At 34.9% G+C, this 27,042-nt stretch overlaps 1 protein-coding gene across 2 annotated transcripts in view; it reads left to right on the forward strand.

The window, feature by feature from the left end:
• ADGRA1 (adhesion G protein-coupled receptor A1) overlaps positions 1–26,826 on the forward strand; it is a 267,959-nt gene extending 241,133 nt beyond the window's left edge. For both annotated transcript variants that reach the window (XM_027672274.1, XM_027672275.1), the window contains 2 exons: positions 19,333–19,428; positions 22,580–26,826. In XM_027672274.1, coding sequence (XP_027528075.1) covers positions 19,333–19,428; positions 22,580–23,801 — 1,318 coding nt within the window. In that variant the 3' untranslated portion in view covers positions 23,802–26,826. The remainder of the gene's footprint in view (positions 1–19,332; positions 19,429–22,579) is intronic.
• The last annotated feature ends 216 nt before the right edge of the window (positions 26,827–27,042 follow it).

Here is a 27,042-nt window from a genome sequence, read left to right on the forward strand (position 1 = left end):
ATAATTTAAATACTTGATTATATCCTTTGCTTAGAGGACAGAATATTTTGATGTGGGCAGGGTCAGTCATCAGCAAGTTTAACTTATGTCTCTGATATAATCAACGCATCTTATTTTAGATATTGGAAATTAAGACTAGAAATGTATATTATTAGATCATTTTGAATTGTTCTATATTTAGTTATCGCAATCGTCATGTATTCTCAAGACTGCTTATTTGCCTTCATACTGTAAGTTTCTAAAAAGAGCAAAGTGTGTGACAGCTGTTTTCACTGAATGGCTTGGGTTGGAAGGGACCTTGAAGATCATCTAGTGATATTTCTTAAATGTTATCTGCAAAACACTGTTCCCATGTTTCTTGTTTCAATATTTCTTATATTTCCCAGGAAGTAGAAAGGCCACATTGCTGAAATACCTTTTTTTAATTTTTTCATTTGATAAAAGTTGACTGTAAGAGAAGCTATGTTTTTCTTAAAGCTATTGTGTTAGTTTTATTCATCAAAATAAGGCTTATATTCAACATCAAAATAATGTACTGTATTTTTATATTGGATATTAAAATAATTTAAACATAACACCCTTTTCAAATTTTTAGTTTGATTTAATTATAGAGCTAATCTTTTGAACAATTGTGTATTCTGAAGACAATTTTAATAACTCTGACATTCGAAGATGACACAACACAACGATACCGCAGTACTGCAGAAATGCTGATCATTTTGGTCAGATTGTACTGTGTCTTATCAGCCCACCAATTTAGGCAAGTTCTCAAAACAAACAAACAAACAAAACCCAACCAAACAAAAACAAACAAAAAAAAACAAGCAAAAACCCCCACCCAAACAAAAAGGATTTTAATGCTGGAACCTTAACTGGTACAACCAGAAAGATTCTGCCTCCTGAGGTATAAAAGCAATAAAAGCTAGAGATAGGGGAGAGGAATAAAACAGAAAGTTTAAGTCTGTACATCATGAATGAGATGGAGAGAGAGGGTTGCAGAACCTAAAGGTGGTTTGGAATTCGGTTTGATTCTTCAAGGACATACTGATATTACATGCTATTTAACATGATCGCTCTTAAAGGCTGATATATGGTCAGATGGAGTCAAGGATTATAGCCAAAGCCATTTTATTGCTAGCTAGAAATGTAACTGAAAGGTCTGCAGTGGAAAAGGGTATAAAATGGTGATAAGGAAACATTTTCATGAATTCTTTTTATTGAATTTCAACGTGAAGCTAATTGTATTTCCACCAAATGGGATGAAATTATCTTAGATCAAAGAAAATACTTAATTCAGGTTTGCATTAGTTGTTCCACACAAGAAAATTTCCAGTAAAAAGAAAATATTAAAGTATTAAAGAGACCCATGGTAGCAATATATTGTCAGTGGTACCTGGAGAAAGTTGTTGCACTTTGTGTAGGCCATGTAAGTATTCACCGCTAACAGCACTGGGTTGGCAGTGTATGGTATCATAGTGTGGAGGTATTTTCCCGGCTACCCTAAATCAAACAGAACAAGTAATTACAACTTTACTTCTCCACCTTCAAGATGAGTGACTGAATTGTTGAGTTGCTAAGAGCAAGATGGTAACAGAGACACCTGTTTTGCTTTTAATTTCATTTCATCTGTCTTGTTAATCAAAACTCCAGCTGAAAGGATATCAAAAGTTTGTTCTCATGTCCTAGTTGGCAATACTGTTCTTCAAAACTGACCTAAATGCACTATCAAATACTTTCAGTGAATGATCCCTAGAACAGAGGTTCCTCCTTGATTTGACCTTATTTCAAGTACATGTCACAATCAAAGCAGAAAAAGGATTTTGTTAGCTAAGGTACAGGTGAGATACACATGATGTTGACACTTTCCAAAGTAGAAATACAATAATACCAAACCTTTAAGAGATGTTGAGGTAGAAGGTGAAGTTTTATCTTCTTTGTTTTAAGAACAGTGTCTGAGCTACTTAGTATAGATGAAAAGAAGTGGGTTACGGTTATTTTGAAAGAAATGTGTGTCAACTTACTACTTGTAAACAAGCTATTAAACAGCATAGCAAGTCACATATACAGATCCATTCAAGTGAAACTCTGTTGAATACTAAAGCTATTGGCAACTATAGCCAAAAAAAGAAAATAATCACACCTGAGTGACGCCTGGTCATTTAATGAGAGAATGATGGTCTTGGGACTTAGGAACTTTTACTCCATGAGTTATGGCATTTGCAAGCTTGCAAAGTTGTGAGCTTCATGAGGACTTCTAATGTTTCCTAAGATATTTTCAGGTTTGAAAGGCTGGAACTGCAATATGCTGATCTGCAGAACTGTATTAGATTAAATTTTCAGCTACTTTTATTGTGAGTTCACATTTAGGTATTTCCTAGAAATTCAGAATTTTTGTCACACCATTTCTTGCCTTAATACTCTCTACAATTTGAGCTAGTCATATACGTAATTGTAGAGGGTAAGTTGGAGGGTGAGTAAGCTTGATAAAATGCTCCATGCTTTGGTATGCTGCTTCAGGCAAAATGTGAAACGCTGATTGGAAACTTTACAAGTTCAAGGATTTTTAGAAGATAGTATATTCAGACTCCAATGGGGGCTTTGTAGAAAACTGTATCAAGATTTGAAAGAGCTAAATATGTTCTCAGATGATTCTCTGGTGTTATACAGATTAAACTTGATTATGCAAAAATGCTGTAAAGAGAAATGCATAAGATCTTCTCAGATGTGCTTATTGTCATTGTATGGACAAAGAACTAAGCATTCCCATCTGCATGAAATGATATTCACCACAGTTACAGAAAAGACTATCTGACTTATAATTGTGAATGATTGTACTCATTTATTTATTATCAAGAAAAAAAAGAAAAACAAAGCATTTGATTTATTTAAGTAAATCCAGAGTAACATTAGATAGAAATTCTTTCTTATGAAAATTATTCTGTGAGAAAGATGGAAGTTAAAGTTTTCTGCTGGACACCTGTCTCTTAAGTAGGCATCTGTATGCATCCCGCTTAACTGTAATGAAAACAGTGATGTTGCAAGAAAACATAAGTCATGAAGATTTATGAAGTGTGTTATGCAGACTGATAAACTGCAATGTCACAGAAACTAGAACACTGAAGGAAACCAACTAGTATAATACAGGATAGTGGAATAGTCTGTAATAACTGCAGTACAGTACAGTCACTATGCATTTAAATTATAGCATGCATCGCACTTATTAGGTATTGCATTTACCAATGCATTGCCACTATTCCAAGTAATAGAAGATATTATTAGATTCCAAGAGTAAATGCTGAACAATAAAAAGTACATGGATTATCTTAAAGTAAACTAACAATAAAACCTAAATATATTTTTTGATGCATGTATGTATATATATTAGCAATGATAGCTTTAAAGACATAATTTTAATGTTTCAGAATAATTTTCTGTATTAGTGAATGGAAAAATTTAAGGAAATGAAAGTATTTTCCTTGTACAAACATAACTGATGAAATCCATAGATATGCATATTACATTAAATATGTTGGAGCACATGTAACTGTAACTGTTGCAAATTCAGATTCAGACCTGGTTTATTCCATGCGTGCTTCCTGTCAAATATGTGTGATAATCTCTGTTTTATGCCTGTTTTGAAGGAGGGCTTAAAAGTCTGCGTTAAATTTATTCTCTTGATTTTGAATTGAGAGACCATGTAAAAATACCCATAGACTTCACTGATGATCTCCTTGATGTTGTACATCCTAGATAGTTGAAAACCATTACTAGAGGTGTGGATGGTTCTTTTCTTTTCAAGTTAGTATTCATTAAAAACTCAAATGAGAAGACGTTAAAAAGAAAAACACACAATAAATAAGCTTAAATTGCAATACAGGGTAAATAGGTTCATATTAGAAAAATATTTTAAACTATGGGAATAGTTGACAATTAAAATGAGCTACCTGGGAGGCTGTGGAAGCTCTGTCACAAGCAATTTGTTAACATGAATTAGATAAAGGCAAACCAGTCTTGATAGATGTTTAATGTGACCCTGACTCAGAGCTTTTGAGTGGACTAGATGACCTCCTGATGTTCATCCCTGACCTACAATTTGTTATTAGTAAACCAAGAATTTTTCCTAACAGTATTTTCATTTTTCAACCTTTATTTACTGCTGAATTCCTACAGCCTCATTGGTGTCATAAGAAACTCTTGTGTTTTATTATGTAAGCAAATTCTGACAGAAGAGACTTTGAAACTAATGTGTTCCAAATATGCCTTCGGTGTTTGGAAATGTTATGAGTCTTGTAGAAACTGGCTGCTGATCCCCCAGGTATTTTTATTCAGGTACCACATTACTATATAAAACATAACCAAAAATTAGACAAGCCTCTGCTATGAAACATATACACCCACAATGGGTTTTCAGTGGGAGTTACACGTATTTAATCACAAGAAGATTTTGGTTTATAGATGGAAAATACTATTTATTGCTACTTACAAATAAAGTTCGGTAAATATCCTGGAATTTTAATGATACAGATTAAAATTAATTTAAATATATAATATTTAATATACCTTAGCAAAACAGAATGTCCAGATTAAACTTTATGCCTCTTTTGAGTACTCACGCAGGCAAAGGGGTAATATCATTAATATTGGATTACACTTAGTACTCAGAGAATCATTCAAGATTCTAACAATTTATCTGAAAGTGAACACTGGCCATGTTTTCTGTGAAAGAAAACCTCAGCCCATGAGATACCTGACTTATTTATCTATTGATTATGAGAGATAACTGGGTACTATCTATTGATTAGGAGGTAAGATCTATGATTACTGAAGACCATTTGTGTTTACTTTTCAATATTTATGACCAATATCAAGAAATTGGAGATTTCAGAGATTTACCTTCAAATTCTATATTATTTTTATGGAAAATATATCAAATGTAGTAAGTAGCTCCCTGTTCCAACATGCCTTGGCTGGTAGCGAGGCTTATTACAAGCAGTCACATCAGTGGTTATATGTAGTTCACCAAGAACATTATCCACAAATTTATGCCTATAAATCTCTGAGCAGATAATTTGCTCAGATATATTTATTGCTTTAGTTTATTGCCTAGTCTTTTACTTTTGAAGTCATTGCTTTATAGGTTGATTATGGAGGATCCCTAAATTTGTGGTATTTGCAAAGTCATGAGTGATCAGTCACATGATGTTGCCACTTCTTCATATTAGAAGAGTTTATGGACATCTCCAGAAAAAAAATACCTTTACAGGCAGAGCTCATTTCCAAGAAATATTTATGCATACCACTTTGGAATTGGAATCCTGGAATTACTGATGTATCTAAAACTCTTCCTCATGAATCAAAAAGATAAGGAATGGGAATTGTGGGCAAATTACTACCTCTGTTATTTTCAGAATAGTTACCCCAAGCTGGCTATAATTCGTAGGTAAGGCATTTTGGACTATTTAAAGTGGATTATTATACTTGTGTTATTGTCTCATATGAAAATGACATTAAACTCGTAAACTCTTAGTCTTCCATTAGTGATATTGAAGAAGCAACCAGTTAGCTGTATTTCCTTTTCATGCTTTTGAGAGAGTGTTTTCCAGCTAGAGAGAACTCCTCTTTCTGGCATTGCTAAATCCAATAACAATTATTGTACCTAGCAAAGCTAGGAAGCCTTTTGAGCTGGAAAGCTGAGCAATGAGATGCTCTTATAGTTTTGTGAAGATGGAAATGACAGCTGTTCATTTCTTTTCAGATCTCTAACACAGTAAAGTTCTGGAAATGATGTCATTTCTAGCTTTTAATTAATATTTTTTGATTAATGCTTATAAAATAACTCCATCTCTGCTTATCATTTTCTTTCAAAGTTTCATGATCACTTCTGGTTGAGTGCTCCAAGAAACCCTGTGGTTTTTTAGAAACTTACCTTTTGACCTTTTTATATATGATGGAAAAACCTTTCTTTTTGCTTCTGGTTAAAATCTCAGATAGGGATCACCAAAAATAGATTTTTGTGCATGTCAGCTTTTAAACAATAGGAGAAAAATGTTCATGCCATCATCATATATAAAATATTTTCCATAGCTCAGCTTAGTGAGACTAAGACTGACAACAGCAAAAAACCTCAACATTAAAGTTGAAAATTGGGGTTGACATTCATGAACTCATGCAATTGTACCTTTGTTTCTTACTTTTCAATAGGGTGAATTAAGGACAAAATGTCAACCTGAATTTTTACCAATAAATCTCAATCTCCGTGGTTTTGTGGACTCAAGTCATTAATTGAATAGAATTTGTCTATGAGAATATCAGGGTAATCCATAACAACTTTTTTTACATAGCATTAAAAAAGGATGCTTTTTTCTCTCTCTAGATTAGCAGATTGAATTACATCTTATAGACTATGAAGGAGAAAGTGTTCCAGAAAGAAGCCAGAAGTCTAAAACCATCTAAAAAAATAACCAAGTTTTTTTCAGCATTTTAATGCTTCCCTGCTGCATGTTACATTTAATAACACTTACTTGCTAAGTTCTTGGCTACCTGTATATCTGTCAAGATGAAAAATTGGAACTTGAAGAAGTGGATAATATGGGATAAATCCTAATATAATATTTTCTCCACAAAAAAAAAAAAAGGAAAAAAACCCAAACAAAAACAAAAGAAAGAGTAAGCTTTTTCCTTTTTTCAAACTCTAAGGATGAAACTTCTCTAAGGTTCTTCATAGGGCAGATTAGTTTCTGAAAATGCCGTTGTGTAGTATAAAATCATGCAAGTCAGCATCTCACTCATATGGAGTTTGATCAAAGCCAGTGGGAACATTTAGATAAGTAATGGATGCACAACTTATCAGATACAATAATGGGGTTTATACATAGCATAAATTTCCCTTTTGTTTCAACCATTCTCGGCTGGCTACAGTCACAGCTGTAGGCATTGTTGATGGATGTGAAGTGGGGTCTCTTTCTGAGCTTGATTGTGTCCTATCTTGGTTACGTTTTGATAATGCATTGTACTTTTCTAAAAAACTGTGACTTTGGAGATATTTATTTGAAAATGTATATTTGAAATTTGAAAATATTTGAAATATATTTATATTGAAAAATATTCAGAATATATTTGAAAATTTAGGAATTTTCAAGCTATGCTCACTCACCTGTGAATCAGTCCACTCTGAGTAGTGCAATGTTTCAGTTTACAGGCTGATATATACTAGAAGAGCAGTAGGTTTAAAGAGCCCTTCTCTCAGCCCTGACAACTGGCATGGATGGACCCTTATAAGACTGAAAAGATAACAACGAATAATAAGTTAATCATAGATTCCTAAAAATAATAAGATTGGCAGAAGCATCTGTGACTCATCTAGTTTAACTCTCCATTCAAAGCAGATACAACTTAAAAGTTAGCTCAGGATCTCATCTAGTCCAATTTTGAAAATCTGCAAGGACTTCTTCCTCCCATCCTAGTTCTGTGTCCTTTTAGCTTTCATCTTGAACATGAAATATAAGGGCTGTAACCTAGCCTGAAATAGAACACACAAAAAATCACTCAAATCCCATGAACAAAACCCCATGAGTCTAAAAGAACATCATTAAAATAATAGGTATATAGTGTAAAGTTAAAATTCCTAGATAAATAATGTAAAATATATAAATATCATGTTCATAAACACAAGAAATACCCATTAGCTTGTATTCAGTATATCTAAACCATTGATGAGAGAGTATAAGGGATAGCAAAAGAAATGCATCATGTGGTGGCCACCTCATTCTGCCACAGTTCATTAGAGCTCTGATTCTTTAGTTCTTACTCTTTCAGCCTTTCCAGAAGTTTGACAAATTTCTAAAAAACAAAAGCAGAATTGAAAATAAAACAGAGTCATGACAGAAGTGATTTTACATCCCTGCAAATTGAAAGTATCCTTACCTCATAAGGAAATTACCACCATCTGTGCTGGTATGGAAATGCTGAGTATCCAGTGCTCTCAGCACTCAGGTGTGATGACCAACCCTTAATTGTCTAATTCAAGGGAAGAGATCTGTCTTCCCCATCACAGAAGAGAGTCCAAGCACCTGATTACTGAGTATCACCTTAAGGAGCAGATTCACTTGGTGTAATAGTTCTCTGTACCAAAGTAAACTTTAAATTGTCTCTTGCCTCGGGGCCTGTTGTTATGAGCAGTAGTCTTTTGTTCACCTTGGTCAGTGTCTGTAGCAGTCAATGTCTGTAGCATTAAGAAAGTAGGGAACTTTCTTATGCCCTAAAAAAATATGTGATGTATTCAAATACGTAAAGATTGTTGCTTGTTGTTGAAAAATATCCAAAATACATTTATCATTACTACATGGGTATAAAATTACTTGGTCCAGCTAATAGCTAAGCTATGAAAAAAAGAAGATGCAGCTTTCTTTCAAATAGCTAAGCTATGAAAAAAAAAAGGAATGCACCCTTCTTTCAAATAGAAAAACTGAGGAATATGTTACAGGTTGAAATACATGAAAGCAGAGCTGTCATTACTAAGGAATCCTGAGTGAAAATCAACAGGAAGTAATAAAATGTGCTTTAAAATATGTTGAAATACCACCAAATCACCAAATCAAGGAGAGTAGTTATTCACAATCAAATGAATGGGGTTTGGATTTCTGCTGCTTTCCTTCTGTATGAGTTCATTGGGTTGTAAATAGGGGTTGCATATACTGTAGTTACGTGTTCCAAATGTTGCCAGCTGTAAAACTGAATTGTCATTCATGGGACACAACTTTTTCGATATGTCTTCTTATTCTGAAAAGAAAAATAAACTCAGGATTTAGAAGTGATGATGTAATATATATTCAGAAAAAATTCTGGTTGAAAAAAATTGAAATGTTTCATCTTCATGGTTTGGATTTTTTACCTGACCTATATTTTGCAGCTTTACATTTTAGATTTCTAGTGTATGAATTTTCAGTATCTCTAGTCTTTGTGGAGTACAATGTAATTCTTGAGGCAAGAATTCTGACCTGCTGCCCTTTATAAAGACTGAGGTACTTTTTTCTCAGTAAGTAATTGTGAAGAAAGACAATATTAAGGTAGATTAAAAAAAAAAAAGGCATTTATACAGGCACCTTACACGTAATACTTTATTTTCAATTTTTCATTGTGCAATCTTGGTAAATAAAGCAAAAATGTAATGCCCTTAGGATCGATACACTAAGGCACCGAGGATGTATCTTAGGATCTTGACATCTGTGCCTTGCACTGGCTTTCCCTGACAGTGTTTCCAGATGGTTTCCTGTATGATTGAAAGCAATATTCAGCGTGAATGAACATCATGTCTGATATTTGAGGGAACTGCTTTTTCTGAACTTTAAGGGATGCCAGCTCCTTAACTCATGACCTGTGGCAAACCCTAAAAATACTAGAGCTATTAAAAAAAATTAAAATATTTTAAAATGAGAACCAAACTAAAGCACAGTTTCCCCTCCTTTACCATGGAGTATGGTCTTTAGAGGAATTCAAAGCCTGCTTGTCTGCTTTTCACATCAGAAAAAATTCCTTTTGGGAAACTGTTTTCTCTCTTCTCTAAAAATGTGGGTTTGATTTGTTAATGACAAAAGCTTGGTAACTGAAAAGATTCAACAGAAAGGGTTTTGTGGTTTTCACGGATCTTCTGCATAAATGCTTTTCAATTTTAAATGTTCCTCTGGGTTTGTGACCGAATACTTCTCGTAGACCAAGAAGATTTAATAATCGAAATTATATTATTTTTATTTAGTGTGTCGTTTCTTCATGTCTTAAACAAGACTGTTTGTCCTCTCACTTTGCCTGAGGATACATCTTGCTATAGCTGTGTGATTAGATTTTAGATACATGCAGTTGAAAATAAACCCAATTACCTAAATAGATGGAAGGCAGAAGTAAATTGTGATTAGCACATAATTGTAAACCCAGAGATGCAGAAGCCTGAAACAGTAAATGTTTAATTTTGGGGAAGTAGCACCTAATCCTTAACAGTATTTTGAAGATGAGGTGTTTATTACCTTATTAGTCATATTCTCAGAAACACTAAGAATGCTTTAATACTTCGAAGTTTTAACATTTAAAAGGTGATATAGATACCTCCATATTATCTGAACACAGACAATCTAAGTATGTTTTGAGTATGGTGCATGGGTGTCATGTAAGAATATGCATAGGATATGCTGAACAAATCTAGGTAGAGAGATAAAATTTACTGTTGTTTTGTAAACTGTGTAAGAAAGTGCTTTATAAAGACATAAACATATCAAATATTATTCTATTAAATATTAAAATTTGTATGTTACGTGGTGGCCATAACCTGTGTAATTTTATAGTCTTTCTAGAGAAGTCTAACAGTAACAACCCAATCATTGCTATGTGACAGAAGCCAGATGATGCATTCAGCAGTTTTACATACAATTATGTCTGAAGCTATAGTTTTCATTTTCATTGAAGAAGGGCAATTTTTTTTTCAGAAATCACAGATTTCATGGGGCAACATTAAATTTCCTAAACATATTGCTTTAATGGCCTGTGTCAATGAAACTGGCTGTATAAGACACTTGGTATGTTTCAGAGCCAGCTGAAAAGATAAAAATGCTTTTTAGCTTGTTAGAGCTGTGCTTTCTCACAACTATTTTCTCTCTGTAAGAGAGAAAATAATTCAGGAATCAGTAAACTAAAGTGAAAATTGTGGTATTAGTGTAGAAAAGCAGGACATTTTTGAAAACAGGAATTTAATATTCCTGTTTGCTAGTTTTTAAACCGTTAAAATTCAGTTTTTCACATTTTGCCTATAATTATCTGTAATGGAAAAATGTAAATTTATTCTTATTTATATTTTTATCTCCTCGAAGAAATAGTCAACTGTTTTTGAGACTTTTCCTGCCTAATAACTTTACTAATCAGTCTGAGACGAATAGAGATCATTGAACTTCTGTAAGTTGCGTATGACTAGATGGGCAGGTGAATAACAAAGATAAACACCTGAACATAAGGGAAGGCTGATGTTACAGAGAGATGGCATAACTGTGGGAAAATCTCAAAGGGACCTTGTTACTTCTTAGGCACCGAAGATGATCATAAGACAAAAACTGTAGGAAATCAGATTTCAGTTTTTCTTGTGCCCACATAGAAGTTCATTATAGAAAGCTAAGATTCTTTAGCATCTGCCTTCTGGAACAGGGACTTAATTTTCCATCAAAAGATACAAGACTTGCAAAAAATGTGCAAATTAACAATGTCGGTTTTGTAGAAATACACATCTTTGAAGTATTTCTTGTATTTTTCTCTTTCTTCTAAACGATTTCAGCTCCCTGTGGCACTGTGGGCAAAGAGCTTGCCCTTCATATAAGATCATTGATTTATATAAGAGAAAAAGGAAAAGAATACATGAATTTAGAAGATAGAGTTAGCATGATCTCTCTAGAGATATTTCCCTGGAGTTCCCGTATTCTCTTTTTGTTTGCATACATCTGTCTTAAATGCTCAGCTGAGCAAATCTAAGAAGAGGGCATCTGGGTCCACCAGTAGATCTCCTATCTTCATTAATTGATTGCTTGGTCATTAATATCATCTGAATCATTTTCTGTGTGTACAGGGAAAGAGCTTAACAGAAAATAAAACTAAGAGTATTACTCGTATATTACCTGTGAATCTTATGCAATTAAAATTATTTAGCTCTAACTCTGCAATGTAGCTCATAATAAAAATTAAGGCTTCATAATATCTTTTTTTAAAACAACAAATATACTTTACACCTAAACGCAAAAATATACCAAATAGTGAATAAATAACCTCTGAATCAACTCTCCACAGGTTCTTCTGTGAAAGCTGAAAATAGTGTATTTTCAGGTAGTGTAAAAATTAGAAAACAAGGACTTGAATGGTCTCTTTAAAATTTTTTTTAAATTACTGCAGAAGAAAAAACATTCTTCTTGACAAAAAAATGCTGCCTACAAAGTAAGTGTCAAAGTCAACAAAACACAGGGGGATTCAGGGAGTTGTGTTGGTGACTGCTGTAATAAAATGTGAGATTGAATAAATGCCTTTTTAAAAATATGATTTCAAAATTTAGTCATAGGAGAACAGAGACCAGAACCCCCTGTCAGTGACTTTCACAGTCAAACCAAATTAAAATATATGTCCTCCTGCTAGTCATTTCGTTTGCTTCCTTTGGCAGTCTTAATGAAGTATTACCTCAAGTAAAACCAAAGAAATCCATATTTTCTATTTAAAATTCAAGGTGGTTCTACTTACAGTCATAAAACATTGATACTAATATAAAGTGAACTGGGTATTAAATATGTGACAATATAAGAGTACAGCACTTATTATCACTATCTTTGCATGCTTTTCATATTATATAAAATGCCACTGTCATATATAGACTCTTATCAGAATTCCTTGTCTTGATGAGGGTTGATAGTTAATGGTTCTTTTCTCCCCTTTGAAAGGAAGAAGGACATTCTCATGGTAATTGACTTTCTAAAGGTGTACTGCAATGCTCGGTGAAGCAGTTGTGTTTGATTCAGTAGGCTGGAACTGCAAAATAATTTCAGCTAACAGCCAGAAGAATCAAATGCCTGGAAAAATGAGGTAGCAGTGAATACCTTCAAACAAGAGTGTCAGCCATTTTACTAGTAGACATTAACTGTGGAAACAGAATTGAAAGGCCTGTTGTGTTCCTTAGAGATAAAATGATTGTGCAAATAGAAAATACTCAAAGCATGAGTATTATTTCCCCTTCTATTACTTCTCTCCAAGCATTAACATAAACAGTTTTCTCTCTATCAGCTTCTTGCTGTTCTTAAACCTTTTCAAATACAGATTTTTTAAGAAATACTCGTATTTTCTGTCTCATGAATATGGTGCTTAACATGTATTTACTTCTTTCCACCAGAAATGCATTCAGCATGGATACCTTCTTACTCTAACTTATTTATTCATTATAATAAGCAGGAATAGAGGTCAATAGAGCTAAACTGCAACATGGAATACACTGTAAGAATCATCTCTGTCTTTGATTTCCAGCAGTGCCAAAGGCATTTTCCAATAAAATAGGAAAAAAAAGACCTCAAGGTGTCTCAAGATGTTTCACATCTTCTGACACTGACTAATATTCTCCCACTTTATTGCCCAGGCTCCCATGTTATGAGTCTTTAAGGGCTCAGATGAAGAGTATTTAATCTCCTTTCTTGTGGCCAATTTTGAGACCCCTGGTGGCCTAGTGGTTAGCGTGCAGGACTTTCACTGCTGCGACCACGGGTTCAAATCCCGGTCTCCTGGCCTGATGGAGGTCGTTAGCCCTGTGTGGCCATCCATCTATGAGAAGGACACTCTAAACAAACCTACGTCCTGAGGACCTCACTGCCATTGTCCAAGCTTGCTTGGCCCCGGCAGATGAACCTTAGGATTAAAGGGTGGGCTCAGTTCAGCGCAGGCTGTGTCTCACCTAAAAAATCCATTGCGCAGGCTGGAAAGGTAAAAAAGACCTTTCCCCAAATCTTCGTTCGCGAAGATGGGCCATTATTAATTATTATTATGTGGCCAATTTTAATAAAAAGTCAGAGTTTTGTAAAATAGAGCCCTAGACATCAAAAGTTGAGCAAACAAATCTGCAGACTTTTCTGAATCATTTTTTTTCATTCATTTTTTCTGTGGTTTAGTGTCTACCTCTAAATGGAAAAAGATTATACATATTCTCACAAGGACATTATGAAGATTAATTAATTACTGTTTGCAAAACTCTTAAATTGCAATAAGATCTAGAAAGAAGGGATATATATAAAAAAAATTAATAACTACTTGTCCAGTGACCTTTGTTCCTTCTGTACTGAATGAGTGAAATGCCTTATGGAAAAAAAGAAGTAGACTGTGAACAGGCAGTTAAAGAGTATAACAATATTGCCACATAAAAGGTGCTAAAGAGGATTTTCACACAACCCTTAATTCTGCTTTTATTTGCCTTTCAAAATTTGACTTGCAAGATTGAAGTTTATTTTAACATTATTAGTAGATTTTTAATTTTTTTTACTGTATTCTCCATGTTTTTATCCTATTTTGCAGACAGGAAAAAAGCGCTGGAGAAATATAGGCTATTTCTCTTGATCAATACCATTAAACAAAACTAACATGGTATTTGTAAATATAGACTATCTGGGAATAGGATTCAAAGCGAGGTGGTTTTTTTTTTCTTAAAGGAAAATTATATTTTCAAAATCCCATCATTTCTACAAAGGCATATTTTTATTTTATCAAAATTCCCAGGAAAAAGGATCATGAAATGATGTGATCCATGAAAAATTCAGGAAGAATAGTTTGAAAATCAGGCTCATAAATTCAGCTTTCTACCGAGCAGCTCCTTATCTAGCTGCCTGCCTCCCGGGTACTTGAACTGTGGCATCTGGTTAGCTCAGAAGTTAATGACCATTATCTATATGGATTATTTTCACAAAGATGTTAAAATCAAATCCCAGCTTAAGGAAATATAAAGGGAAAAGTCATCTTGCTGTGATTCCTCTTTTATTTTCGTATTTATTTTGCAAGTGGCTACCAGATTGACACATCTTCCTATATGAACTGTGCCCTAGACATAAGCACAGCTAAACTGATAAATCTTTTTTTTTTGTACTAGGGGGCAGAAAACAAATTAATGCTTCACCGGTGTCTTCATATATATATATATAACATGCACTTTTCTAGATTTGTGCATGCAGAGAGGAATACAGTTAAATATACATACATATTAATCAAGTAATATCTGCGGTAAAGACTATTTGAAGCTTTTGAATCATTTCTTGATACATTGCCGTTTTGCCAACCTCTGCAGAAAAAAAAACCCTTACAGTCAGTCTTGCATTACATCCAGAAAGTCAAGGTCTGGTCCCTTTTTTGGAAAAATTCAGTCAAGGTTCTTAATCTGGAAACAATTTGGGGCTAGAGAATAGCCAGACACTCAAGCAAGAAATTCATCACTGGGTAGAACTGTCCTTTTACATGGTGACTTACTGAATAACATTTATGGAAATAAACTTAGCAGAATATAGTGTATGTTAAGTTATCAGAATGGATGCTGCCTGCAGGCTATTGCAGTCGTTCTTGCTGACATTATCCTGTTTCTATCAGATTGGCTATGTAGCTCCCAGTACTTTGTGGCAGAGTTTGCCTTACGAGAGGAGTTCTTGCCGAAAGGAAGCTGGAAAACAGTAAGGCATGATGTCAACAGAGGGACATCACCTCAAGCAGTGTCTGCTGCTCTGTTGGGGGGGTTGTGTTTATGTCAGTGCATGTAATAAATAATGTTGTACTTACTGGTCCCAGGCAGCTGTGGCAGAAACTTAGGGGCTCCCTGTAATGTTCAGTGAGTCTGATTCCTCCCCCAACAAATTACTGCCCGTCATTTGCACATGCCTGCAGAGCCTGGTTTTCGTGTTGCCTGCACTGCAGCTGAGAGGTGCGAGTGCAGCATGCTGAGGCCTACCAGGCTAACTTTAATCTAATTAGCTTGGATAACAATATTAGTGAAGATTAGTGATAGAATGAACTTCAGTAAATAAATGTATGCTGATGTGAAAGCCTGCTGGGAATCATCAGGACATCCCTGGGTGACCAGCAACAACAATGTACAAATTTTAAAACCTCTTTCTACGGGTATTGAAGCAACGGCTTGGGAGTTGCTTCAAAGCCCCAGATCATCCCACAGAAAGTTTATATTTTCCCTGTAAAACAATTTAAAAATATTATATAAATTAACTGCTTGTCAAGATAAAATTTTAGCTGGAAATAAAGTTTTAATTTTCTCTGTGGGGCTTTTCAGTCTTTACAGATTTGCATGCATGGCTATCATAACTACAACCAATCCCTCTGTGTTAGTGGCTTCATCATGACAGTCACATCTGTCAGAGCAAGGTTCTTCTGTCTTCTTACTGCTGCCTATGGGGTTCCATTATTGGTAGCCTAAGTATCATCGTTTGCATTCTTGAATGGGCTAGAAAATCTACTCTGTGTACACGCCCAGGCAGTGCTATACAAAATACCAGTGAATGTTGGAGTTAGGGCTGCACAGGGAATAGCACACATGAGCTCCTTCTCCACAAGACAGGCTTTGTGGGGATAGCAGACTGGCAAGGCTTAGTGAATATTGGGAGGGCACCACCCTAATCAGGGTATCCTTCAGATAAGATTACATTCTTCTTGCTCCTGCTTGTGAACTCACAGAGAGACAACTGTGTTTCTTGGGCTTGAGACAAAATCCTGGATGACATGATTTGCCCAGTCCCTTCATTTACAGTAATAGAAAGGTGTTTAAATATAGGATGGGAGTTAAGGATTCTCATTCTGAAATAGATTTTCTCTGTGGCCTTGAACACTTAATCTCTCCATGTTTTCTCATCTGTACAACAAGAATAATAATGTTTATCGAACACAGGGGGCTGTAAGGCTAAATTAATTGATGTTATAAAGCCTTTTGATTCTCTTAGATAAAAGGTTTTCCAGAAGTATGAAGCATAGCTATTTATTATCTGCATTTTTGTCACTTTTTATTCATGCCCTATCAATTCTACTGCAGCTTTTTTCTTCAGAATTATTTGTCCTAATCATCTCATCTGTGTGAAAAAGAAGAAATTGATAAGAACTAATGATTGCATAGAAAGTAGTGTTTAGAAAGACTGGTCTAAATTTATTACTTTTGAGTGTACTTCCTCACAACTAACATGTATATGGAACTTCTTGATCAATGTTTCTTTTCTTTGTTGACTTTCTAGTCTGGTCTTTATATACTGTTTAAGATATCCACACGTTCACACAAATGGACAAGAGTATGCACTTCTGTTCTTACAATTTAACTTCTATATCTTTGATTGTATTTTCTATTTGGTCTGTTTTAATCCCGTTCCTCACTTACTGACTTTTCTTCCATTTGACAGGTTTTTTTTCCCCTTCACCCTTCAAGAATCCTGAATACACCACTGAAGAATCATTTGTATACCTTGTCATTTTTATTTCCTATTTTACTTTTTTTTTTCCCCCAGTGAGATAGAGCAGGCAGCGTGCTGTGTTAGATATCAGTACAGTGCACCTCAGGTACACTGAAACCATTTGAATTCAACTTTTGTCATTTCTAGAATGTATTTTCTTGTCCTTAGCATTGAGCAATGACAGGAATTTGGCTAGATTTTGCCACATTTCTGAAGCACTAAGTGTTTCCAGAACATCTGATGCTACTGTTGTGCTGTTCAGCAGCCTGCTGAAAGTGTGAGATATGAAGTAGATTATCTAAGACCCAAATACTGGCTTGTCTGAGAGTTTAGATAAGGATTGATTTAAATGTATATATCCACTGTAAAAAGTGGTGGCACTGCAGAAAATGAAATTATAGGTTGCATTGTAGGTAAATTCTATGGTGTAATCACTTCAGATGAGTTTGAAGTGCAGTTTCCTATACTTGCTTCTGTATTCCTATTTTTCTGCTCCTTACTATTTCTTAGATAAATTTGGATGAACTTTTCTATGCCTCATTGCTTTACCCTAGTAATTTCCTGAATTTCAAAAATGCCATTGAACATGTCTTTGTTAAAAAAAATAATAAGCTATTAAGCTAGCTTATTCAACATACTCAAATCAAAAGATATGTACAATCATTAAACTGCAGTGAATGAATGGATTTTGTAGGGAGGCAGCATGTTCATTGGAATTTGTTGAGCTCTACAGAATAAGCCAAGTTGAAGAAAAAAATATATACTCAATGACTTTGAATTCATAAAATCTGAAGGGCTTCTTGATGAATGCAGAGGACGATTTTCTCTGATCTGTTTACAGCTTAGACCATTAGACAAAGATTGGCTGTAAATGTTAACATGAAAATTTCTGAGGCCTGACCCCTAATTCTGCTTCAGAAGGAGGTGGGAAAAGAGGCTAAGAAATTCTAACACTAATTCTGTGTTTGATTTAAATGCTGGTCTATTTAGTCTTATTATTGCTCTGTTTGTGTAAAAATCCTTCCTTGCAATGACTGTGAAATTTCCCAATATTTATGCCGCATTATGAAAAACTTGTGGCCAGATTCTGATCAGAATGTGTCCCACGCGTTACCAAGTTCCTATTAGTCCTGATGGACAGCCTAACAGCTGTGACTGGCAAATGTCTGTTCCCCTGCATACTGTTTTCCAAACCAAAGAAGTGGCTTGAAAAGAAATTAATTTTGTCTGCCGACATAGGACTATTGGTCAAACCAGGAAATGAGTCAGGATCTTCAGAGAAACAGCTGAGCTTCTAGGTGCAGTGGAACATTTTTCCTTTGGCCACTGAGCAGCATTCCTTCCAGCGGTAGGAATGGGGGCTGATGCTCTCCACCTCAGAGACCACAGTGGTGGAAGTGCTGTGCTCCATGCATAATTTTGTGTTTTGCTTATATAAATGGAAAATGTGATGATGATTTATTTTTCTGAATTTGGATACAGGCATGCAGAATGCCAACTTCGGTGAGACATCCCCTGAGACTTTACTGTAGCCTGATGATCATACATTGTAATGACACTGCTTCTAAGTACTCAATGGCATTTAATCAGTTAAAGGAGTGTGAAACTATGTATCTTACAATGCAAGTCTTTATGGAAAGATTAACACTTTTCTTGGATATTTATGAGATCTTGCTGAAGTCTTAGTAGCTTTCACATTTTAATGCGTTTGCAAGGCCGAGCATTGACAGAGTAATTGGGGTATATGCAAAGGGATATTTAATCCTCCTGATTTCTTGAGATTGTTCTCTGTGTAGAAAAAAATAAAAGATTTTGCCAAGTGAACTGCCCCTTTTCTCTTTGACTAACTGATCTTCCTTTCTTTTGTTATCTGGAAGTTAGGAAAATGTTTCTGTGATTTCACTAAATTTCCCTGGGAACATTTTCATGTTAAAGTGAATACAGCAGCTTTGCCTGAATATTTTTAATTTATGATGCTTGCATATTTAATAAATATTAAATATAAATATCTAGGTGAGTGGAATAACTTTATTTGGAATGTAGGTTCTGTCACTAGGCAACGTTTTGATTTTCATATGACTGTAATAGTAACTACCTTTACTAAAGTTGCAAATAAAGAGTTTGTTAAAAGTGGGTCTATATAAATATTAAATATTAAGCTTTCTGCTCTTTGCTTCATAAAATACAGTGTTTATTGTGACAATATTTTATTCTTTGCTTTTCTGGTTTTAGGGACATGTTTAATGTTTCAGCAATATTTTGTTCTTAAAATTCTTCAAGAAGGTACAATTATTTAAAAAGCAGTATTCAACTACAAGTCAGGCAAATTAAAATATCGGTTATTATCTCTCAACAGATTTTACCTGATTAGTGGTGGAGTTCCTTTCATTATATGTGGGATTACAGCAGCAACCAATATCAATAATTATGGAATTGAAGGCAATGCACCATAGTAAGTATAAACTATTATCATAAAACTTTTAAGGAGAACATATTCTTTTTCTTATACCAATAAATGTAACTGACTTCGTAAAGGGTACAAACATGGAATTTGGGATGATATTTGTTAGGAAATTTTAATAAATATTAGCTGTGAGAGAGCAATGTCTTAATCTGGGGCTTGCTACTTCACCTCTACTGACTTGACTCCATTACTGGCAATACAATCACTTTAATTTACAAAATTACTCTTCATTTACATCTGAATGAGTGAAAGGATATTAAAAATACCTAAAGGATGCCATATTTAATGGAGCTGTTAGTTAATTAAATATTTTTGTTATCTACCTTGAATTTATATCCTTTGGGTATCAGTTTATGTGAAATTATATCAATTATGTGAAAAAAAGGACAAGTACACCTTCTCCATCCCCATTCTGCCATTAAAAACCAAATATTTTGGATTTTCACCAGCTGGAAACATTTCAGTCACAAAGTCTTGCAATCCTGACATAGTCCTCTCATGTCTAGTGAGTTAGTGTTCAGTAGACCTCCACAAGCTCTCCATGCATCACATTGTTATTAATTCTTGGCATGAAGCATGAGATATCAATAAACTACAATAAGTCTTTCCATGCAAACGTAGCAGAAAGTTAAGTAGACTGCAAAGTAAATACTGTGTGTAACAGATCAGCATGGCAAGGACTGGCACACTAATGGATATTCTAGTACTCTGGCAGCACTAGTACTCTGGAGGACATCACTCTTACTTACTGCTTTGAACATCTATTGAAACACATTTGAAATTGGTTATGTTCTGGGCATGAAAAGTGGCAACCAAGGAGAATGGCTCGTGAGGGAGTATCTGCCTCCTTAAAGCCATTTTTATAGGTAATTGAAATTTAAATTCTGGTAAGAAATCAGTGCATACCATGGCTAACTGGTTGCTCTGCCTAGGGCCCAACTCATATTCATATAGTTCTTCAAATTTATCCAATTAAACAGTCCCTTATAATCAAGAGTCAATTATAAGACTGTTATTTATGTTCATAAATGTGAGATGTTTTTCATTTTGGTGCAGTTACAGAGGTTTTACTTCTTTAATCATGTTAATATAGCAAATCAATACCTGGTACTGCAAGTCTGTCCAGAAAACAAGGGACAGATGAAGGATGGTTGTAAGACTGAGTAAAAAGACAGCTTCTAATTCGATGGCATCATATTGAGTTACGTGCCTTACTCATTTTTTATAGTATTAGTACAGTAAATGTAGATACACAAACTTGAACTTTTTTTACACAACTGATTTTTTAAGTGATCCACAATGAGATTCTACTTGAAATAAGAGCATCCCTAGAGACTGTTCCACTGGGGAGCATTCCAGTCTCTACTTTGCATCAAATATGCAACATTCAAATGTACTTCAAATATGCATGTAGCTTTGTGTTCTCTGCTTCCACAATTAAATATAGGTGGTAACTTACCTATCTTTTCACAGATATCTTTCAGGGAATCTTTTCATTTGCCTGTCTGACAGCAAATTATATACTGTTCAGAGTGTTTCTAAGTTCCTTAATATGTGTATGTATGCTTTTGTTTAAGTTTCAGATTTCAAAAATTCAAAGTCATTATTCTGAAGTTTCTTGTGATAATACCCAGTGGGACTGTCTCTATTTAGCTGAGAAGTTCTCAGCCTGAGAGAAAAAGTCATTCTGCCCTTTTTATAGTAACTTGTAGATAATTCCTGGCTTGACAAGAATGTGATACCAGAAGCTTCCTCACTGGAATTGAAGGGACTGCAACTAATCACGCATGCCTAAATGAGTATGAAGTGTCACACAGTGTCACTTTTAGAGCTGGAATGGATAATGACATATCACCTGGTCTGTCTTTCTGACCCAGTGGGAAATTAGCTATATCCAAACCATTCCTGACAGTTATTTATCTGAGGTGCTTTAAATGCTCCCATAATGGATAGACCACACTTCATTTCAACAGCTTATTATACTAATTGTCCTAACAGCTAGGAAACTTTTCAAAAAATCTAATCTAAACTTTTCTTGCTGCATTTTAAGCCCATTACTTCCTGTCCTGGTCCAAGAGATAAGGAAAGTAACTTATTCCTCTTTCCAGAAATCCATGCAATACTTAGAGTATAAGAACCTAATAACAGCAGTACTAGACTATACTGCCAGCTCAGTTCCCTATCTGTAACCATGGCTAAAAGCAGATCATAGAGAAGAGTCAAAACTAGGCAAATATACCTTCTCCCTCTGACCCATGTTCTCCCAGTTTCCATCTGGGATTTCATCAGCCAGAAACATTTTTTTTCCCCCATGTGTGTTTGATCAGGTCCTTCATCCCCAAGACAGTCCTGTTAGACTCATACTGGCCTGTGAACTACTTTAAGCTGCTTTAGAACAGTTATGGTTATATTATTTAAAGCCTAGAAAACCCTTGTGGTCGCACTACAATGATATTATGCTACCAACGTATCACATAGAGACTATCAGTTTCCTTAATTTTTCTGAGGACATTCAGATTGATGTAAAAAGTTCCTAGGAACTTTGGAAAGAGTGCAGAATTCAGAAATGGCATATATCTTTTGGGCCCACTCACTGCAGAAAGGGGCGACTGTCCAACTGGAAGTCTTTTTGTAGCCTCTCTTGGTACTCAGGATGTTCTCTGGCAAGAAGAAAATTTTGTAAGAACAATCTTCAGGCTTAAGAATTCATATCAGTGTTTGTTGATACAAACCATTGAAATCTATTCATTTCTATTGCTCACACAGACTATATAAACTATGCCTCATTTGCTTTTTAATCAAAGTATTAGTGCTGACATTTTTAATACTATAAAAAAAAAGGGTTTATATAAATGGTCTTATACTTCACTGCAATTCCAGAGTCTAAACTGACCTACATTTCTTGGAAAATTTCAGTTTTAATAATCTGTAATTTATACTAGATATTTTATTCTATTAAAAAATAAGAAAGTGATGCCTCAGCTTAATTGATGTTAGACACACTCTCTTTTCTCCACAACAAGCATATCTGAACTTCTGAGATACTATTGTGTCATACTGGTCAGACCTCAGTCAGTCTTCCATCACATCTGATGTGGGCTCTAAAATGTTCTTGACTCTCTTTTTTTGTTGTTTTCAGTTGCTGGATGGCGTGGGAGCCCAGTCTCGGTGCTTTCTATGGGCCAGTAGCATTCATTGTGCTGGTCACCTGTGTTTACTTCCTCTGCACATATGTGCAGCTGAAGCGCCATCCTGAACGCAAGTATGAATTAAAGGAAAAGACGGAAGATCCACAGAGAATATCAAGTACTGATGTGGGCCATGGTCATATTACAGACTCTGTGTCCGTTCCCCAGGCAACCTGCCCCATGATTTCTTCTTCCTTATTGGAAAATGAGCATTCATTCAAGGCTCAGCTTCGAGCCGCAGCATTCACTTTGTTCCTTTTTACTGCCACTTGGACCTTTGGAGCACTTGCAGTATCTCAAGGTCATTTCTTGGATATGATATTTAGCTGTCTTTATGGAGCCTTCTGTGTGACCTTGGGGCTTTTCATCCTGATCCATCACTGTGCAAAGCGAGATGATGTATGGCATTGCTGGTGGTCCTGTTGCCCATCCAAAAGAAACACCTATTCCGTCCAAGTTAATGTGCGCCCAAAGGTTAATGTCAATGGTGACACTCAAGTTCATGCATCTTGTCTTCAGGAATCACCGTGTCCCAACAAATCAGCTGTGTTTAATCATCCGGCGGCCAGCCACTGCAAACTCACTAACCTACAAGCGGTTCAAAACCACGTTAACTGCCTTTCCCCTGTGACACCCTGTTGTGCAAAGATGCACTGTGATCAACTACTTGATGATGAAGCTCACATTCACGTCCACAATGAGGGAACCTTCAGACCCAATATGCATATTCACAGATGTCTGAAAAGCAGAACTAAGCCACGTTACTTCAGTCGGCATAGGTCTGCAGGTGAAAGAGAGTACGCCTATCACATCCCTTCGAGTATTGATGGCAGCATCCACAGTTCACATACAGACAGTCCCCACAGTACACACGATAGCCAGTCAGGTCACAGACGGGCCTGCTGCTCAAAAAGTGATCCATATCCTACTGTCAACCAGCCCGAAAGTAGCGACGCAAGTACTGTAATATATAGTTGTGCTAAAATGCCAGACAATGACACTGTGCACCATCCAGCTCATTTTGAAATGCACCCACGGACACAGTCATTGCCGTTTAATACGACGAATCACAATGGAATTCTCAAGGGAAACGTGCATGAAGCCATGATATACAGCTCAGATAGTACAGGAAATATCAAAACTGGGCCTTGGAAAAATGAAACTACTGTGTAGTTCATGGGCCATCATAATGTGTTTTTTGCCCTAAACCATCATTATCTTTGTTTTTATTCCAAAATAAATAATATTATGTATTTGTGTAGCTCATCAGTAAATTGTACAGCTTTTCATCTTTATTTTCTTTTTCTTAATAAGAGTCTAAAAAAGAGGGATAGTGACAGTTTTAAAGTGAAGTTATTTTTAAAAGAAAGTTATAAAATTATTCTGAAAGATAATGAGAAAATGAAGTCTAGACAATTGAATATGAGAGGCAATATCCTTTTGTTATACAGAACAACATTTCTTTATAAACACATCATTTTCATTCATTGTTTTCACTTTTGTTTCATAGTATCTTCAGACACTTTTTATAAACATATCAGCATCTTAAACTTTTACTTATTTATTTTTGTAGCAAAATATTATTACTGTGCCATGGATTTTAATCAGAAGTGGCTATGGTAGAAATGATAAATGAGATTTTATAAAATTGCAGCTTTTTAGATCTACAAAAGTGATACTGCCTCTAAAGATCTTCTGTAGCATATGGCCTGTAAAGTCATGTAATGTACAGTCTCTGTTCTGTCCTTTTTCTTGTTGGAGAGAAGTGCTAGGTAATGTCTCTGTTACATCTTTGGTGCTGTATTGGTTGTATTTTGCATGACATATGTCAGGATATACCATTTGCTGTTTTCTAGTGTTACATGTGTTAAAAAAGAACAAAAAAAAGTGTTGTACAAGGCTGTGAAAAACCCTATTGATATTAATCTAGAGCATTATGAATCTACAGGAAAAAAAATCACTCTGCACTAGTTTAAGTGGCACAATCCTTTGTATAAGGTTATATGATAGCTTTGATAAGGGTCCACTCTAATGTCTTTACAGAGCATGCACTACTCATTGTATGTGACACTGTGCGGTGTAATAGCAACTGTCTCAGCAAGTTTTACACTTCTTTGTAAAGTATGCCTTTTGAGCAAATCTGTAAGCTGTTCCATGATAACCTTTCCACATCTGTTAAGGTAGAGCAGTTTTACCATTAACTCTTTGAGGACTACAGTTATTTTCTTAAAGTATCTTATTCTAGTTCAGAGACACTGTATATATGATATTGTCTATTTAGTTACATGATCAATGTAGTCCAGAGTTGTCAGGAAAGAGAAAGTTCAGTAATTTTCAAGAAAACCACCTTCTTAGAGTCCATCTATTAATTTCACCACTTGCTTTCTGAAAACCCATTTCCTTCCCTAGCAGATTTCAGATTGTCTTCATCCTTTAATGCAAATTTGACCTTCAGAGAAGTTCTTTATGCTCATGATTTCTGCTGAATTGTAGGGCATTCCATTCTCTAATTAACAAGGCTCTTGGCAAGAAATTTTTTCATGTTTCCATGAACATCTGGACACAAAGCATCAACTCACAGTACAGAACTGCATCATAATTATCCCTATATGAAATAAAACCACTTTTTACAAATAGGAAGGGTGCAGAATAATAATAGATTGCAGAAAGTGAATGGGAACATAGAGCTGTGAGAAAAATGTCTACAGTGGAAAGTGAACGGTGCATCCAGAAATGAGAGAAAAAGCACAATTCTGTATGGCCACATGAGAAAGTTTGCTGTGGTGTCTTAACAGAGACTTATGTAATTGCTGCAGAGAGGAAATAGAAAATTCTTTTGAGAGATCATCAGTCTGTGATTCTCTGTGTATATGTGGCAGAAATCTTAACATACTTCAGCCCATTATTTTTCTGTTATTAGCAGTTTATTAGACTCTACCTTTTTGTTTTTTAATGTGTAGGAATACATTTCTTAATAGTGTACATAAAGATGACTATTATAATTGTTAGAATGTTATAAACACATGTAAGTCAGATGAATGTGTTCTGCAGTGTTGCAGGTGGGAATTAGTACTCAAAGGGTTAATGCTCAGTATCTGAGTGCAAGAAATCTTGTTTTTCTGTATTTTTGTAAATTTGAAATATATATTGTAAACTCCAGCAGTGCAATGTATCCATCTCAGATTGTGTATTTTTAAAAGGTGAGCAAGAAGAATGCACTAGGTGGTTGTCAAGTTTGAAGCCAATATTCAACAGTTTCATGACTGCTTCTTTAGTTAATACAACAAAAACCCCCAACACCTGAGCTTTATTATGTATATGCTGTATATGCTTGAACTGTCTCTAATCTAAAATACAGTATTTTTCTTTGTTTGCATAATGAAATATTTTCTGTTTCAGAATTATTTTCTTTTAATATTACTTTTACTCATTCTACATAGACAGTGAGCCCTGAACAAGCATAGACATAATGTGAAATAACATTCTCTGTGTCTCAGCACTATGTATATGTATACTATGTAATAGCAAAATCCTAGGAGGTCTGTAGACCATTATGCAAAATATTACACACACACACACACACACACAGAGCCAAGTGAAATACTCTGCAAGAATCCACTCAGTAAGCTTCTTTATTTAGCTTGTGTTTTAATCACCTCTGTTATTTTGTCTGAGAGGCCAATTCGAGCTTCATAATGGCTTACAAAGAAGTAAATAGGTGCTGCTTTCCACAGAATATCTTATGTGATAAAACTCTCTGGAATTTAAACGTAAAATATTAAAACACTTTTTCTTATTGTGTTAAAAACTAATTTAGTGAATATTTCAGGGCTAATTGGAAGAGATGTGTTATGCAATAATCTGTTTGCATATTATTTTTTCAGAAAATATACAGTATATCTACAGAGTAGGAGACATGATATTAAATAAATATAAAAATGTTTTGTAACATCAAATTTGACCAAACTGCTCTTTGTGCTTTTGACTTTTTTTTTTCCCCTTAAGATAAATGAGATAATTTCAATGCTTTGGAAGTCTGGTTTTGATTTATTGTGGGATTTTGGTCAGTTACAGTCAGTGAGCCGTTATTACTTTACCTGATTTTCTTCCCTATAAAAATGAAGTCAATGAAATAACCAGAGTATAAGAGATATATTGTCCTGGTAAATTCCTCGCGGACATACACACGTGACATGTTTCAAAGTCAGTTTTAGTTTTGGTGATTAATGGATGACATAGAAATGACTGGACAGATTTTATTGTTCACTTTCTGTCTGAGATTAAGCAAGAGAAATTTCATTTAAAAAAAAGATAATTTTCAGGGAATTATGCAATCAACAGAAATCTGAAGAGCTGTTATTACAGTATTACCAGGATATGCTTTTGCTGTAGTGTTGTTCTCTGCATATAGAAA

This window comes from Neopelma chrysocephalum, unplaced genomic scaffold (assembly GCF_003984885.1).
Source record: "Neopelma chrysocephalum unplaced genomic scaffold, ASM398488v2 Primary Assembly neopelma1_97390, whole genome shotgun sequence".
NCBI lineage: Eukaryota > Metazoa > Chordata > Aves > Passeriformes > Pipridae > Neopelma > Neopelma chrysocephalum.